At 43.3% G+C, this 17,731-nt stretch overlaps 1 protein-coding gene across 1 annotated transcript in view; it reads left to right on the top strand.

The window, feature by feature from the left end:
• The first annotated feature begins 220 nt into the window (after positions 1-220).
• hs2st1a (heparan sulfate 2-O-sulfotransferase 1a) overlaps positions 221-17,731 on the top strand; it is a 32,036-nt gene continuing 14,525 nt past the window's right edge. Inside the window, exon 1 of the mRNA XM_031749786.2 lies at positions 221-828. Coding sequence (XP_031605646.1) covers positions 705-828 — 124 coding nt within the window. The 5' untranslated portion in view covers positions 221-704. The remainder of the gene's footprint in view (positions 829-17,731) is intronic.

Raw genomic sequence — 17,731 nt, forward strand, 5'->3', positions numbered from 1 at the left:
GATAAAATACCTACAAAAAGCTTAGTAAGCATATTGTGTAAATATTTGAAGTAAAAATAATATTTCTTTTTAATTTTATGTTTTTTTGTATTTTGGCATAAACCAAGCCAGCCTAAAAAAAATTCTTCCTCGCCTCGGTCATTTCATGGTTGCTAATGGAAGTGCGACCCCTGGTGTCCAATTCCGGGTCCCACAACGGAAAACGGTCCAATCCGAGAGGAAAAGGCAGAGAGAGTCGACGAATGGGAGGTCTCTGCTGTGTGGTGGACTGTTAATACACCCAATGGCCTGAGTGGTAGTAACAGTGTGTCCGTGGTGCGGCTGTGAACACACTGGATGGGACGGGACAGCTCTGTGTGGGGGACGCAGGCGACAGCGGCTGGTGCCATCGCGAACACATCCCGGAGGGACAAAAACGCACTCTGGAGAAATCTCTAGGGCTTCACGACCCCTCCTCCCGCTCTGTCGAGATTTAACAGAATGAAATAACCAAACCGAGTTTGAACACGTCGCGTTTGAGGTAACCACAGGATCTGAACGCTGGGAGATATCCACACACACGGAGAGCGAGAGAGAGAGAGAGGGCCATGCACACACTCTCAGCCGCTGTGTAACCACCATCGTCGCTGCTGTGTGTGTGTTTTCGGTGTCTCCTCCTCTTCCTCTGAGCATGGACTGACCATCATCTATCTCTGGATGATTTGATGGGGCTGCTCAGAGTCATGATGCCGCCCAAGTTGCAGCTTCTGGCGCTGCTGGCGTTCGCAGTGGCCATGTTCTTCCTGGAGAACCAGATCCAGAAGCTGGAGGAGTCCCGGGGAAAGCTCGGTAAGTTTACGGGGCCTTCCGATCCTCTGATCCCGTCCTGTCAGGGACCACTGCAGGCTTGTGTGTGAGAGTGAGGTCCCTGTATAGATGTGGGCATCACCTTTGTTTTGCATTTGGGTCAATCAGAGCTTCCAGCACATATGCTTCACATGGTCCAAACAAAGGTTCACAGTCAGGACGTGTTTTCGTATCTGGGAGCTGTCCTGCTGAACTTTGCATGACTGTGAGGCAAAAATATTGAACGACTCTGAGTATGTGCAGTAAAAGCAGTGCATGCAAACTGAGTCAACCTCTCATCTCATTTTATGCAGTGCAGCGTGAGACAGAAGACTGGGGCGCTTTTTGTCCCTGACTTGATGCATAATGGTGTTTACACAGTATTGTTTTCATTGGAGGTTAACCTGACAGGTATTCTCTGCCCTTATGATTTGGCCTTTCCATTGTTGGAGTTGATGCAAGTGATGAAAATTGACCTTCAGAGTTTCCAGAAGTCCAGCTAGAGATCCAAGATTCCTGACTTTACTTTTTTTTTTTAATCAAACACAGATAATCAGCAGAGATTTCTTCTCCCTGGGAAATGACTTAAATGTGTAAATCCCCCAGCTCTCTGTCAGAGGAATCATCAGCTAATTTAGAAAGATGTGGCCGTAAACTGCGCCTGGGTCGTGATGGTGCTCGAGCCAGGCTGTACGGCCAGGGCGGTGAGTGAGGAATATATCCCAGTGTTCACAGGGCAGAAAGCAGCTCTTCGCTTAAAGTACTTCTTAGTAATATTTTGTATTCATGGGGGACACCGCACTGCTGCAAATCCTCTCATGCCCCCATCACCAAACTCTTTCCTCTGATTGAAATGTGGCCGCCGCTGCCTTCAATTCCCCTCACTGGCTCCCACCAGGGGCTCAGTCCCAGTAAAGATCTGGGACATTGGAGGATTATCTCTCTGGTGCTTCCACTTTGGGGATTTTTTTTTTTAAAGCCGTGCAGACACTGTGAGAGTGCAGCCAGCGTACCTCAGGGGTTCACACCACATCTATTTGAAGGGAAGACAGCCGGGGGACCTTTTGACATGTGACAGCGGGGAAAAGCACAGGTGTAATTCTGTGGCAGAGGTGATGGCAGGAATGAATTCAATCCAGGCGAGGCGGTTTGGGGTCCTGATGGCGCATGGGCTGGCTCAGTCACACAGCTTACAGTTAAAACTGGTGAAGAAAAAATCTCTTTGGCATCCTTATACAAAGAAATCTGTAATAACATTTCACTATTTTGAAGTTTAAGTGGTCTGAGAGGGAGCAAGACTCCCACACCTCCTCTGAGCTGATTTTAGAAAGTCTAGCCCACGACAAGGGACCCTGTCCCATTACAGGTCTGTTCAGACCACATCATAGGAGTATTAGCGAGTTCTATAAAGAGGGAAAAAGGTCTGGGTAGTAAGTGAGGTGAAGTGGCAGACTGGGTTAAGTAGAGGCGTGAGCTGTGACCTTTTTTTACTCCATAAAGCATGTTCACTTCTCCCCTCGGGTGAGAGCAGCTTTTCTAAATTCCTACCTCTTTCTGCTTTGATGGAGTGGAGAAATCACTAATGTTATTACTAAAAGTTTGAAAAAATGTCTCTTAGACTTTGAAATTCTTGGAAGGGGTGCACATATTCTTCAACTCAGGGCCCATAGAGATTTGCAAAATAACAGTTTAAGACAATACAGATATTTTTTTTTCTGTTTTTTGTTCCCTCCTCTGCTAGGGAACAGGGGAAATCCAGGTTTCAGATCTTCATCACATTTTTTTTCTTTTTTCTTTTTTTTTATTGGGCAAAATTGATCTCGGTCTTCTTTGGTGATACGCCAGCATCACTCATCAGATTTATCATTGCATCCCTGCTCTCCCAGATGTGTTTATAGTTCAGCAGATTAGAATTAAGTCAGCTGGAGCTGTCCTGGGAAATGTGTGCAAGCTAAATATTCAGATGTATCCTCTATATATTCAAGAGATGGTTTCCGAGTCAAAAACAGCCATGTCAGGATGGCAATGACAGCATTTAACAGTAAATACACAACTGCAACCTTCATCAGTCAGTTGTTCAGAAGGTAAAATATGGCCCATGTAACATCCCAGAGCTGTGGGTTACCAGCAAATCCTCACTTATATGTAGTAAATTAAGATGTATTTTCAGGCAAGAATTCCATTTCACCTTCTCAAATGAGAGGTGGGGTTTTTTTTTCTTTCTTTAACACTTGTGTAACAGCAGTTCGAACATCTGTGGGTTTTTCGAAATCAGCTCCAATTCCACTAGTGAGCAGCAGGTTTACCAATGAGTGGATCGACTCATGAAGCCACCTGAATATTTTCTGCTTTGATTTCTGGGCAGAGAACAATCATTTGAGTGCGTCGCCTTTGCTTTGGGAAACTGAGTAATATACTGATCATTATGTGTGTATGCCGGTCACGTGTTTTATGGCACATGCTCTGTGGTCACGTCTCCTTTGTGTTACTGACTAGAGGAGGTGGTCTATTTATCAGAATGCCGGTGGTTCAATCTCTGGCTCTTCCAGTGTGTGAGTGGGTAAATGAGTCATGTTGTTTAAGAAGTGCTCACACAGAGTAGAAACGTGCTTTGTAAGAAGCAGGCCGTTTACCATTTGTCAGCCCAGGCTGACCTCAGAATTTAAACACAGTCCTCTGAGAGAGAACGTCATGCAGCTGTTACCCTGGGAAGGATGTTATTTCAGCCTTGTTGATAGTCAAAGCTGTCAGTATTTTTCTTTGTTGTTTTTTGTGGTCATAACCAGCACTGGCTAAGTGGTTCTGTAGTGTAGAGGTTTACGCATTTGTCCAATGAGTGAGATTCCTGGTTCAGTCCCAGGAGAGGCACAAATCTCTCGGAGGTGACTCCTGGTGACTAACAGCAGCTGAAAGTAGCTTTATCAGCACTACCTTAGCTTGGCAGGCTGAAGGTGTAAAATAAAAAATATTGTAGTTTCATATTTATATCGCTTGTCTTTGGAAATGTATGTGTGTGTTAGGGGACTTTTTTGGAATTCACTTTATTAATGAGATTATATGACATCTGCTGCAGACCACAACAATCTGCTTGGATTTAAAAAAAAAAATCTACTAATTAGATGTTGACAGCCTCAAATCCTGGATATGAAAGTGGACATATTATACTCACTTCATTTTGTGTTTATACTTTGGACTCTACTAGAGTAGATTTGCATGATTCCATTAGTACGTAGTCGGCTCAACTCGACTCAGTGTTTAGGGTTTTCCATTTGGTGATAGTACCTGGTATCAGGTACTTTTTTACTACCTGCTTGGCCGGGGTTCCGAGCGAGCTGAGTAGAAAATGTGGCGTCACGCACATTTGATGGTACTCAATTGTAATGGAAAAAGAACGAAACCAAGTCGAGTAGGTGCTCGAGTAAGTGGAAGAGACTCTTCTGGTGTCTGAAACAGACTGTTCTAGCTCCTCTTTGAGAAAACTTTTCTCTGATTGGCTGCCCTTCATAAACAGGTTTGTTGGTGGGTGGAGCTTCTGTGCTCACAGCCAGAGCTGTGATACCCATAAGAGGGATATCTCTTCTCCCTGACATTACATAGATCAAAGAGTAGGATAAAAACTGTCTGAAGCCTGAGCTTTTGGCTTACTGGGATTACTTTCACATATACTGACCTCTGTGTTTAAACGTGTTTAGCACCGCAGCAGTATTTATGTGTCTGGAAAAAAAAGAAAGGCGTAATAGGTCCACCTTTAGGGCAACTGATTAATTGTTAGATATTATCAGATGAGTTGATGTTGGAAGGCATCCTGGCCAGGTTATAAACAAGAAGCACTCAGAGGATGCTAACATCTGCCAAGGCAGCTCACTCTCCCTGTGCTATTTACTTTTAAGGTAATAGTGTTCTATTTTATATATTCATTATTTTTCTTTGAGCTCTAAGATGTTTGTAGTGTACTAAAAACTCAAGCAATGTGCAGGCTTTTGTTATTTGCTCTTTTTTTTACCCATTTTAATACACTTGACATAATTTTGGGGGCAATTATTTTTCATTTGTGTGGATATTATAGACATGCAGCACTTATTATTAGTGTTTAGTCATAAATATCAAGTGAAAACAGTTTTTGATCACTACTTTATTTTGTTTTCCAAAAGAAAACTCATTCAGTAACACTGTAGACATATTCAAATTGTTGTGTATGTATTTAAACAGTTATTACCTGTTACTGTAATGTAATTAACAAAGTCATAATAAAATAAAATGATAATTAGAATCATTCCAATTCAGTGACAGTAAGAAACATCTTTTTAAATAGTCCTATAGGACTGTTTAATCACTTTGACCTTCAAATGTATCTGTTGACCTTAAAGGGAGGTCAGAGGTCAAATGCAGCATGATATATGGTACTTTCCATATGTGGACAGCACACACCACACTTCTTCAATCATAGTTTCTAAGCTATAAGGCTTGTTGCCAATTTTTAACCAATAAATCATTAAGTTGACCTTGAAGACCTTGGTGAATGTAAGCTAACTTTTAATGGACTGTGGACATAAGCTCACTCTACACTCCTACAAAGATGTAATGCAATTGTTCAAAAGTTTTCGAGCTATCGTGTATACAGGCAGAATGACACGCATGTACGCAAACCAAAAACCATGACCTCCTTAGCGGAGGCTTAATCTTAATTGAACAAAGCTGAGATTTCCCATGTTGGAACAATCAGGAGTCCTGCAGGGATAGATGGCTATATTGGTCTGTGACATAGTTTACTGCTGCTGTAAAGAGCTATACTTTACACCCAGGGAAAACCCAAACACGCGCGCACGCACACACACACACACACACACAGTCAAAGCTGAAACACAACCTGAGAGGCCTTTTCCCTGACCGCCCACCACCACGAGAATCTGTTGACTTGGCAAAAAGCGGTCTGATGGATGACTGGACTCGGTGGACGTCTGTATAACGGAGCTCTGAATTATGTGCTGCATAGCCAAATAGTTGTGACTGATGCTTTCATGTGCTGACAGACAGCCAGGGGGCCGGTCACATTACCAGGTACGCCTGTTACAGATGCATCTGTGCGACAATGAAAAAAGAAGGTGGGGTCTAAATCTAACTGAATATCACAAATGAGTTTTAGATGCAGATGGAGGGTGCAGGGGGGGGGGCATGTTTGAAAAGATGAAGATCTATGTGACCGTGCCGTGTCACGCTATTACTTGTTCACTGTGAAATTTTTGTGGGATTGAGTAACGGAAACATGCTCCTCACAGCGTGGGATCGAATTACGCGGCATCCAGGTTGAATCATTTCTCCCATTAGACACCACCCGCAGGGCGGACAAGCTGTGATTTGTTTCCAAGCTAATCTTCATCCCAAGGTTTCACTTAGAGGAGCTTCCTGAATCACAAACATGCTGTCGTGCAGCTGTGTGTCCCGCTGTGGGCCCCGATCCATTATTCTGACAGGATTCCTCGCTCCGGCTTCTCACCGGCTCGGCTGCCGAGCGGGTCAGCGGTAACGCAGACGGGACGTACAGGGATGGATGGATGGAAAATAAAGTTTCTGTAATAAAGAGCCACACAGAGAAGCATCCAAGGCTTCACTCTCCCCGTCAGAGTTGTCATTAATTTCCTCTCAGTTCACGCCTGACCTTGAAGAATATCACTCTGCTTTGTTCTCAGGTTTGAGACTGAAAATCAGGAGTAATGTTTCCCTAACAGGAGACAAGCGCCCAGATTTAATTCAGCAGGGACTGGATCCTCTCCAGAAGTTGAGAAAATGCAATGAGGTGGTTAAAAGCGAAAGCCAAACGACATGTTTTTTTGGAGGTTTTTTTTAAATCGCCTTGAACCAGAGAGAATCTCGGGCTAAAAATGACTGATGGTGACAAAGATGTAAGTGTAAATCGTTGCTGGGTTCACAACACAGTAGAATAATTTTTATTTGTCAAAACTGTGAGTGCCTCCTTATTTTGTTGGAAAAGTCTTGATGAATGGATAGCGGTGCCTTTCACTTTCAGGAGCACTTTTTTCTTCTCTCATCTTTTCTGCCTGAAAGCATGTTCATTACATAGCCGAGTGCGTCATTATTTGTGCCTGTCCTTGCTACCTTGCTTTTATAAATTGAAGCCACGCTAAACGTATTTTCCTCGGGGAGAATATTCATAAACATGGAGTTTTCATCGTGGAGAGTTTCGGCTTTTCAACAGCTTCTATGCTCGTTTTAAAGGTTTTTAGATCAATCAGAACTGAACCGAGCCGTGGCTGCGCAGCTATTTCATTCTAGGGTTAGATAGTGAGGGCTGTGGAAACAGACACATTTCTTATTAGGGTGTCACCTCATGGCCCTTGTAACTGGAGACAAAACAAAAAGACCTCTTCAGCTCTCTGCCCTGCAGGCCATGTGAGGGTTGCGTGTCTCCCAGCAGGGCACATGCTCAAAGACTTTCTTTTTGTCTTTTTTCTTTCCCCCATCGGCATCATCGCTTTTTTCTTCTTCTTTTTTTGCTGGCCGTTACTCACCCTGATTAAAGGAATTCAATTTCCATCTGTTGCGTGGTGATATTCAGTTCCAGACACAAGCGGCTCTGTGATGAGCTCTGAAGAGAGAAGAGAGATGCTGTTGAATGCAGAAGAAGGAAGCCTCGCGCTCATTGTCGGCGTGTTTGCAGAGCTGACGCGAGACGTTTAAGCATTCATTTGTTGCCGCAGCCCATCGCTGCGGGGCCCGCCTTTGAATTTGACTTTGATTGTTATGCCGGGCACTCACAGCCCACCCTTACACTCCAGCGCTCAGGGAACAGGGGGACGTGGTCAGGAATTTGCTCTTGGAAGGACATCGGTCAGGCACCGCTACCCTGTCCTCACGCACACCCTCGCAGACTTTAATTAGACAGCCTGATAGCTTTCTGAGCCGGCCTGCCTCTGTCTCCTCATCCTGCTGCTTATGTTGGAGATCGAGCCGCAGTTGTGTTTGAATCGTCACTCTTTTTATGTCTCCCTTTACTCCTACACGTTTGTCAAGAGGGTGTCAGCCGGTGTCTGTGAATCACTTGACACCAAACGGTGGCTTCCTTTCTAAAGTTAATTGGTGACGCGTTGGCAGCGCTGAACTAGACCCGTTTCTTGCCACGGCTCCAGGTGCAAACCTGAACCTCCTGAACGTGTCAGTTCCAGCTTCTCTTCATCTCTTCTCGTCCTTTCTTTGGCTATGCCACTGAGATTCCCTTTGAACTCTCCCTGACACCATGCATCTCTGTTTTTAGCTTCCCTAAAGGGGGGAGGGTGCATAAGTCATTTGCTTTCACTCTGCACCTTGGCATCTGCTACCACAAGCAGCCAGTAGCGCCTATCGCCCGGACCTGCCTGCTCAGTCACTCTCTGATACGTGCCATTTGAGCAGCTAATGGAGAGGAGCCCGCTGAAGGGATGGGCATAGGTGTCAGGGATGGATTTGTTATGGGAGACTGGGAGGCAGAGTGTACTAATGGTCATACTGGGCTTTTTGCTGTATTGTTAGAAGCAGGCTCTGATTGAGGCCGAGGATTTATGGCCCCTGGCGTGCACTTTGTGCGACAGGAAATGTGTTCCTGCAAAGTGGAGCACGCAGCAGCAACCGGAGCCGGCTCTGCCTTTGCTGCCGGAGCAGGATGACAGACAGGCTAATCGGGGTGTTATGGACGGTTTCACACCCTGGATGTAATTGGAGGCTGTTCTAGAAGAGCAACCCACTCTACTACCGCCCCGTCACTCCGCTCGGCTGGCCCGTCCCCAGTACTCCCTCCCCACCTCCTCTCAGGCTCTTCCCTCCTGACCGTCTTCATATTTTCCGGCGTCACTCCCGGGGAAAGGTGTCAGCTCACTCAACGTGACAAAATTGGCTTTGAACATCACGCGACGCAGAAAGCCTGCCGGTCATGTTATATCGACCGAGCTCATTTTGACGAGGGGAGGTGTGACTGACAGCTGCTGAGATATTATTTAATTAAAATGGAAGTGAACACTGACCCTGAGAGATGATGTTTAACGACATGTTTAAGGTCATTTAAGGTGAAATGTGTAAATTTAGTAGAAGGAAAAATCATGATTTGACAAAAAAAAAAAAAAAAAGCTTGAAATAAGCAGTATTTATTTTATTAAGTAAGTAAATCAGACACAGTGGCAAGAAAATAGTTGGGACTTTAGCTCATAATCACCTTATTATTAATGAATAGTAGAGTCCGACTGATTTTTAAGACCAATAATGATATTTGCTGGTTTAAAAATCGGTTGTTCTGATATATCAGCCGCTCAACACATGAGCAGATTTTAACATTTGTTATGTGTAAAAATGGCTCATGTATTAAAACACAGACATGTTATTCTTTTAATCCTCATTATATCACTGTATGTGGAAAGATGGAGAGAAACGGCTCTTCATAAACATCAAACAAATGAATAATAACTACATTTTTTTCTTCTTCTTCTTTGCGAGCTACATATTCATTGCATGAGACAAATATGCATGGCAACACATTCCACTTACCCCAGAAGTCCCACTGTGCTAAAAATTGCACAGCAAAATTTATAGACGTAATGTCGTAGTTTGTTTAGAGATCGGCTACCAAATAGTTAGTTATAGATATAGATATTGTTAATCCTGGTAACCTAGGCAGTTATTATAGCAAGTTTCATCCAGATTGATTAACATGTCTAGGAGGAGTCGTACACCCACACCTTAGATCATTATAGCATGATTTATTAATTAACTCGGGCTTGGAGCGGAAAGGTGCCCTCTGGTGGCCAAACTTTGCAACATCAACACTCACAACATGAAGGGTGCTTCTTTCATTTCTTCTTTGCTAAACATAGCTAATATCAGTCGATAATATTGGCTCACTAATAAATCAGTCGGGCTCTAATTAGAGCTGGGCGATAGAACGATAACGATATGTATTGCGAAATAACTTTTTCTCGATAGAAAAATTAAACTATTGCGATAGACCTCATCTCTCTTGTCATCTTAAAAAAAAGAAAAGAAAAAAAAGAACAGCCAATCCAAATTAAATAGCGCAGAGCCGAACCAATCACAGCCACCGCGTCACGTCACGTGACTTGTTACGTGCAGCACAAGTGTCAAGGCGCACATGTGTATTTGTTTGGGAAGCAGCTAGCCGGGCTGCCCAGGTAATGAAGGAAATGAGTGCGCCGACTACAGAAAAATCAACCAAGAGCGTGAGCGAAGGTTACCGAAGAAAAAAACCGATGATGGTTCCAATGCCGGAGAGCTTGTCAAACGGAAGGGCCATAGAAGTTCCATAGTGTGAAGGTATTTCGGCTATTTCAAGTCTGACAAAAAACAGAGTAGCGCGCACTGTAAATTGTGCCGAAAGCAAGTCTGGAAATACAATAAAGCGGTGCATGCTCAATCTCTGACTGAAAGCGCTAATTCGTCATTCGGCTTTTGTCAGACTAAAGTAACTGTTAAAACTGTTTGAAAAGCTAAGCTATACAACAAGGAGAGATTGAGAATTTCCTTTTAGTTCTCAGTTTATTTGATATTGACAGAAGTTAGTCAATTTTGTCTGTTCTTCTGTAAAACAAACTAAGATTTATTTTTAGAATTAAAATTTTATTTCTAAGTGGAATTGACAATTTAGTAGTCTGTTTTGTTTGTTTTATTTTGAAACTTAAACGCTTTAGCGGCTGCCTTTTGTGTAGTTTGCAATATTTGCCTTTATTTATCTGAAACTGAAGTCTCATGTTCCTTAAGTACATCTACCCTGTTGAACTTATTATGGGAAATAAATATTTAAATTAAAACAAGCTGCTAATTATTTCACATTTTACTTGTGAGCAACGGCACATTTAAATCTTACAAATGTAGTTATTTGGCTTATATCGTGATATATATCGTTATCGCCTGAAATGAAAAAAACATATCGTGATATGAAAAAATTTTATATCGCCCAGCTCTAACTCTAATGGATATGCTGATTGAGAAGACGTGTCACGGTCCGCCAGGCAGACCGTGGGGATGTGGGGAAAGGAGGACCCAAAACGCAGACTCTGCGATGCAAACAGTGCTCTTTATTTACAGTGAAAAACTGTAAACACAATAACTCCCCGTTGCCCCCTTGAACCCCGTGTGCGTGCTTCCCTCCGACGTCTGTGCTCGTGCTCCCCGCGGTTGTGTTTCCGCACCCCCGTGCGTGCTGCCTTTCTGGACCACTCTTCCTCCTGCAGGAAAACCATAGAAGCAGCCGTCAACACTAACCCACGGCGGGCATACACAAACAGCACTGACATATGCTGACACACACTAACTTGGTATGCTAACTCAATGATCCCGCGCCGGTGGGAGCTTCAAGACTCTCCTATGTAGCTCCCCCGACGAGCCTTGATCAGCTGCAGGTGTGTCAAGGTCTTCAGGTGTGGCCAATCACCTGCCAGGGCCACACCCACACACACACACCTACATGCACAGAAGTCTACAAGCAGGGAGAACAGGGACAGCAATACAAAATACATACAATATAATATTAGTCCAACTGCTCAGGGTCCCTGGGTCGCTCAGACCCAGGACCCTGACAAGACGTCATGTTTTGGGACTTTTCCGAAATATATAAACACAGATTCTTGTTCATCAGCTCCTTAATAAAATAAAATATGTCTACATCGCTGGTACCTTTTAAAATCTGTTTATATACAATTTTCCCCTTAACTTTGTCACTTTAATCTCAAAGAATAGGTTTGTCCCACTACATTTACAACATGGATATATTGAGGTTTTTCTTTGAACTTTGCCTCCATTTCCATTAACTTTTTCTGTTCACCTGTAATTACGCTAACATCCCTAACATGCTAACATGTACTGATGTGACTTTTCCTCATGCCGATCTTCAGAAATAATCTGTCCTTTACTCATCACACTCCTTTTTTTAAATGATATTAAATGGTACACTAACAAATTTAGACCGGAGGTGTAAAAACCGGGGCATACTTGGTTAATCCTGTGGGCTTCTGACAGACGACTGAGCCTGTGGTTGTAAACACGTGACAGCAGGTGTCAGTTTCCTTGCTTCTCCTCTGCAGAGTTAGCGGGGCTTCATTTTTCTCCTCCTCCTGACAGGAGAAACAGCAAGGGGCTAATAAAACCCTGCCGTGATAATGACTTATAATGGCACTGCTCTCATCCAGCTCTTTCTGGATCAATACTTGTAAACAACTTCTTCATTTGCTCACTGAGCCCCTTTTGTGATATTCAAATCCCTCTTGTGTTTTACTAACCCCACTGGACGAGCGCACGAAATGAGAATATCTGCTGCCGGATTTGGAAAATAAGGCGCCATCAAAGGAAGAGGAAGTGAGGTGGCGGGGGGGGGTGAAATGCAAGAGATGATTTAATTTTCATTGTCACACAGAAATATTTAAAGCCGTGGCTGGTGGAAATCGTAAGCCTCTACGGAGAGAGGAAAAAAAAGAAAAATGAAGAAAGCAAGCCTGCAGCATTTTTACAACCCATTTCATCAGAGCACAGAGGGATGTAGGAGGAAGGAAGACTGAGCAGCGCTGCCCTTGTTCTTCCTCAGCCTCCGGTTCAACTTTGCTTCTAATTGTCGCAGAGTGGGCTTAAAGGCGTTCAGCGCCTTCACCTGTAACATGTCCAGCACCGCGTGTCCTCGGGGAAGAGCTGTTAGTTTCATGCCACCACGCTGTTTCCAATCAGGCTTCTTCTCATCCATTTCTTTATATCCCTTTTTTTTGCACTTTTTCCCTTCTTCCTGTCAGTGATAGGGCGCCTGACATTCAGCTAGAAAGTTTTTTTTTTTTTTTTAGGCAAAATACAAATAAGTACAAACACCTGAGTTAAGATGTGTGTTTGTGAGTGTGCGGCACTTACTAATGAAGTATCTGGGCCATCGGCGTAACTTTGTGCTGAACATTGGGGGGATCAAGATCTCTAGATGATTAAACATGCAACTATTTTCCTGGTAATACCTGAAATGAGTAAAGAAAATCAACCGCCTATTTATGCAAGATAATTCATAATTTTATTGGGGGTATATTGGTTGGGTCTGATTATTGGGGGTGGGTCATAACCCCCCTAACCCCCCTGGAAATTGCGCCCCTGATCTGGGCTGCTGGATGCACAGGTCCGACACTTGGCCGTGTCCCCTGTTGCAGGAGGATAAGTAGGTTTGTGTGTCTGCATCCCTTTCTGTTTTTCATCGACCTCTGCTCAGGGAGTGAACCCTACGCACCAGATTGATTGATCGAGCAGTTTTGGGGGTTTTTTCTCTTTGGCGTAGTGTCTCTGTGTGCCCTGCTCCTCCTGACCAATACTAATGTGCTAAAGCAGTGCACTGGGTTAGATTCCTTCTAATTGTGACCTTATCAAACAGACTGGATGCCGGCTTGACACGATTGATTCAGTGCTACATGTGAGCGTTGCCTGGAGGGAGTAATAAGGGCCTGTGTGCTGTTGTGCAGGTCAAGTGTCCTTTCATTCCCCCTTTTTTTTATTTACAGGAGCAGATCAGTGCAGCTTCTTTAGAGTGTAGACATTACTAGGCATTCCAACACCTTCCCCAAACAACTCCCTTCATGCCACACTTGCAGCATCTTAGCTGACTTGCTTGGGTAAAAGGAGTCCAGCTGGGTATGGAGTAGTTCAAAGGGTTGTTTAAAGGTTAGAGTACAGTCTTAAGGAGAGGTGAGAACATGAAGGACGTGAAGGGCCCGCACCACTGAGCCACCGTGTTGCCAAATGTTAACTCTTTCCCTCCATAAAGATGTCATTTTACGACCTCATTTGTAGCCTCCATGACGAGTTTTGACACCTCAGTGTGTATCAATAAAGATGTGGGTTGATGATAGCTGCACAGACAGAGGCCACATCACTGACCCAGTCATTTTGTTCTCGAAGCAGAAATTGCTCAGTTCAGAAAAATACCTTCAGGAGTTACTTCAAGGCTTTCAAGGGGCAAAAGTTAAAACTTCAGTATTTCTCTCTCTCTTCAGAACTGCACGTAACCTTGACAGCAACACGTAAGCAAGTAAATAAAAAGGGTTTAACCTTTAATCTGTGCTGATTACGGGCACGGTGTGGGAAAGTGACTGTTGTGACCAAGCAACCAACAGCCTGTTGCCTCTTCAGAGGTCACGGGGCTTCCACGTGACAATCCCTTCCCTTTGCACTGTTTTTAAAAATGTAAATTAAATGGATTACTATTTATACAGCACTCGTCTACTCTCAGTGAGCACTCACAGTGCTTTTTACACCAACAGCCGCCACAGCTGCCTCAAATCGTGAACAACATGGTTAAAATGTGCACGAGCTTCAAAAGCCTGTTGCTGTATTAACGTTTACACTTATTACGGATGCCACCTACAGTCGCTTGTTAATTCATTCAGGCTCCATTTACATATTTTTGCATTTTGCTCTCAAATACCATAATTAAACTGGTATTCTAATGCGGCCTAAATAAAATAGGAAAGCAGCCCTGTGAATCCCTCACTGAAAACAGCATTAAAGGGATTTTAACACTCTGCCCTAGTGTAGTGTTCCTTTTTTTAATCAGTAAATCAGACTATAAATGCATCCAAGTGCCCTGAGAGGCTGTACCAAGAGTAACCTAGCACACCTAAAGCTGTTTACTTCTTTTATATGAATTCTGCATCATAGACTTTATATAGAAGCTGGTCTCGTTGGTTGGGAAGCTCCCATTTTACAGTCTAGAGTTTCATTTTTGACTTTTGCATGAATGACAGGGTGAAGTGCTGACTCAGCAGCTTACCCTCACTGAAAACTGAGCACAGCCTTCTTGGCCGACCTGTCAGCATAATTAACCTTCTTATTTTATTTGGTATCTGATTTAAGTAAAAACGGTCCAGAAGACGCCAACATCGCAAACACTGCTGAAGGTCCAGTTCACCGACTACGCTTTCCTGTGTCCATGGTGATGTAAATTTTAAGCCTTTGTCCAATTCAGACTGGGGAGTTAAATATCCCAGTCCCACCCACAGAACCCACAGATTTGCACAAATGAGAAAATGACTAAGAGAAACCAAAACCATTATTGTACCTGACTGTAAACATGTTTATTCCTGCTGTGATGTTGGGTAATTTTGGTAGTCTGTGGGGATTGACTTTCTTTTGGAGCTGGTCTCATGTGGCCATCTCAGATACTCTAATTTCCACACTGTTGATTTTCATCTAGTTTACCCACAATGCATCTTGGCCATAGACGGTTTAACCTAGGACACAGGTGTTACACTAGTTGTAACTAGCAGAAATGGGTAGCGGGTTACCGGGGGGGGTATTAGCGCGTTAGCGAGCTCTGGTGAGCTTAAAGTCTGAGTCGCTAAAGGTGTTAGATCATCATGGTAGCATATAGGTTCAGGCTATGTTCAGAGTCTGAGTTTAAAATTGACTCTCAGTGCCATTTTTCAGTGTGCATCAAGTGCAATATACATTCTCTGCTGATGGAATTGCAGCTTATATATATATACCACTCGTTGATGTTATTGGTACCGCTGACTGAAGTTACAGCAGTGCAAACTGTGGTTTGCTTTATCAGAGGATTCGCAGTCATTCAGCTGGTGATGCAGAAAATACTTAAATGATTTTTGTTTTTATGTTTTGACCTGATCTACAGCTCTGATTTCCAAATTTATAAGTTATGTTTGTAGGCTGTTTATTAATTATCAATCAGTAAACTTAATTTTACTTTGATCTGGTGTCAAACTAAAGCAACAGTTTTTATTGTTTTTTTACATCTTCTTTGTTAGGCAGAGTTATATCTGAACACACTGAGTGACATTTAATGTTTACATGCATACAGATAAAGGTTCCAGAGCTAGAAATAAACTGCAGAGCCTAGCAGTAAAATAAATGAATTAATTAACTCAAGAATTTATATTTATTTAACTGCTTGAGCTTGCAATGATCATGAATTCACGACTAATCTGCAGCATTACTCTCTTTCACCTTTTTTGCAGCACCAGTGTTGCATTTTACTGTTACACTGTAATATTCTGCATAGATCTCTATCACCCATTCCCCTGGTAATGTCTCTGATTGGAGTAGTCAGCACTCAATTGATCTGTTTTGTGAAGAAGAAGACCTTCAAATGGCTCCTTCTTATGCAGCCTGAAGCACGGAGACTGAAGCAGAAAGCCTGAGTTAACAGAGAAAGCTGATAACCATCGTCGTGATCCTCATTATCTCCGACTAGGTTTTTAGGTTTTGTCAAGCCAGTTAACACAAAGAAAGCTTGGCTTCTTTCAGTTTGCTTCATTTGCAGTCTTTACACAAAAACATCATTAAAATCAGAACGTTTGCACATCTGCTAACCTGAAAATCCATTTTTATGCTTTTACACCTGGGGAAAGACATGTTTTCAGATGTGCACATTGTGTAAGAATTGGTAACGTTGATCAAAAGGATCAATGACTTTTTATTTTTTTATGTCCACTTCGAGTTTCTGCCATCTGGCTTACGGTTTTGTCAAGCAAAAGATTTTATTGAGCAATCCAAACTCTGACAGACCCGAAAAAATGGGCAGGATTATTTTATCAGCATCTTGAGAAGCCATGTGTATTTATATCCTTGGACGACCTTACGCACAGCGGAAAGTTTCATATCGATCCAACACGGTGAGGTTTATAGACTTCAAACTGGAAATAGAAAACAGAGACTCAATGCTGACTGAAAATCCTGAGTTTAGGCCTGCAGCTGAAGAGCGGAGTGGGACCTGATCTCCTGATGGTGAACTCGGTACTTCATCTTTGGCCTGCAGATGCTTTACGTGAAGAGATGAAAGAAGAGAGACAAACATAAATGTTCAGGCACCTTCCTGTGTCCCACCCACTTATCATTATTAAACCTATGAATAGCTGTTGTCAGCTCCATCTAATAGAGTGTGGAGTTTTCCCCGGACTCCCATATATGCATTATTAATTACGTGTTACGGGGCGAACAGGATATCTGAGTTGTGCTTGCAACCAGATAAGCGCTGTTATGCAAACATCGTTGTTATATCAAGATACGAAGGCTCTGAGGAAGACTGCAAATCTATATGCATTCAGCCGCTTCAGGTTTCTGCACAGGTTTGACTGCAGTGTTTGTGAGCCTGCGTGTGAAGCATTTAGCAGTGACAGAGACCTTCCTGCCATGGTTTCTTCTCCTTTTAGCAAATGCATTTACTGGCTCATCCTCTCGACAACACACGAGTTACCCACATATTTTCTCCTTCCCTTTGAAGCGCAGCTGCCTCTGAAAATGTTGGCTAATTCCCACTGCTTAGTCACTGACAATCTGTGCCAAGATGAGATCTGTTCCAATCAATCGCCCTCGCCCCCCAACCTCCACCCCCCCACCCCACCCCTTTTGCAACCTGTCAGACCCGCCTTTACTTAACAAGGCAGGGGAATGATGGGATCTGCCATCTGTGTAAATTGCTCCATAATCTCATCTGACTGGCTGTTTTCTGATGAAGCAGACAGAACGTGGCCGCCTTTACTCTTTCGGTTTTTCCCAGACATTATTGGCTCACCTGTCAGACAGCACTACTGGCTTCGATCGCGCCAAAGACATATTAGGGTGGGAAATGGCAGGTTGAACCATGATGATTATCATCTCCATCTATCCTGGATTGTTATCATTAGTGTGGAGACATGTTTCGCATTTAGACTAGGAGATAAAAATGGCCCGCATGTGTTTGGGGCTGACTCGGTGTACCATTCGAGTTTGGTCCTGCTTCTTCATCATCATCATCTGTATTTCAACTCCCCAGTTAAAGCCGACACTTTCCAAGCGTTTTCTGCCCAAAAAAGGGGCACTTTTGTAGTTTGTAGTCTGAACGTCTTCCTCCTAAATGACATTCAATGGAGTAATTGTGGACTCGAGACCCATACCA

The sequence above is a fragment of the Oreochromis aureus genome, linkage group 18 (assembly GCF_013358895.1).
Source record: "Oreochromis aureus strain Israel breed Guangdong linkage group 18, ZZ_aureus, whole genome shotgun sequence".
In the NCBI taxonomy this organism is placed as follows: domain Eukaryota; kingdom Metazoa; phylum Chordata; class Actinopteri; order Cichliformes; family Cichlidae; genus Oreochromis; species Oreochromis aureus.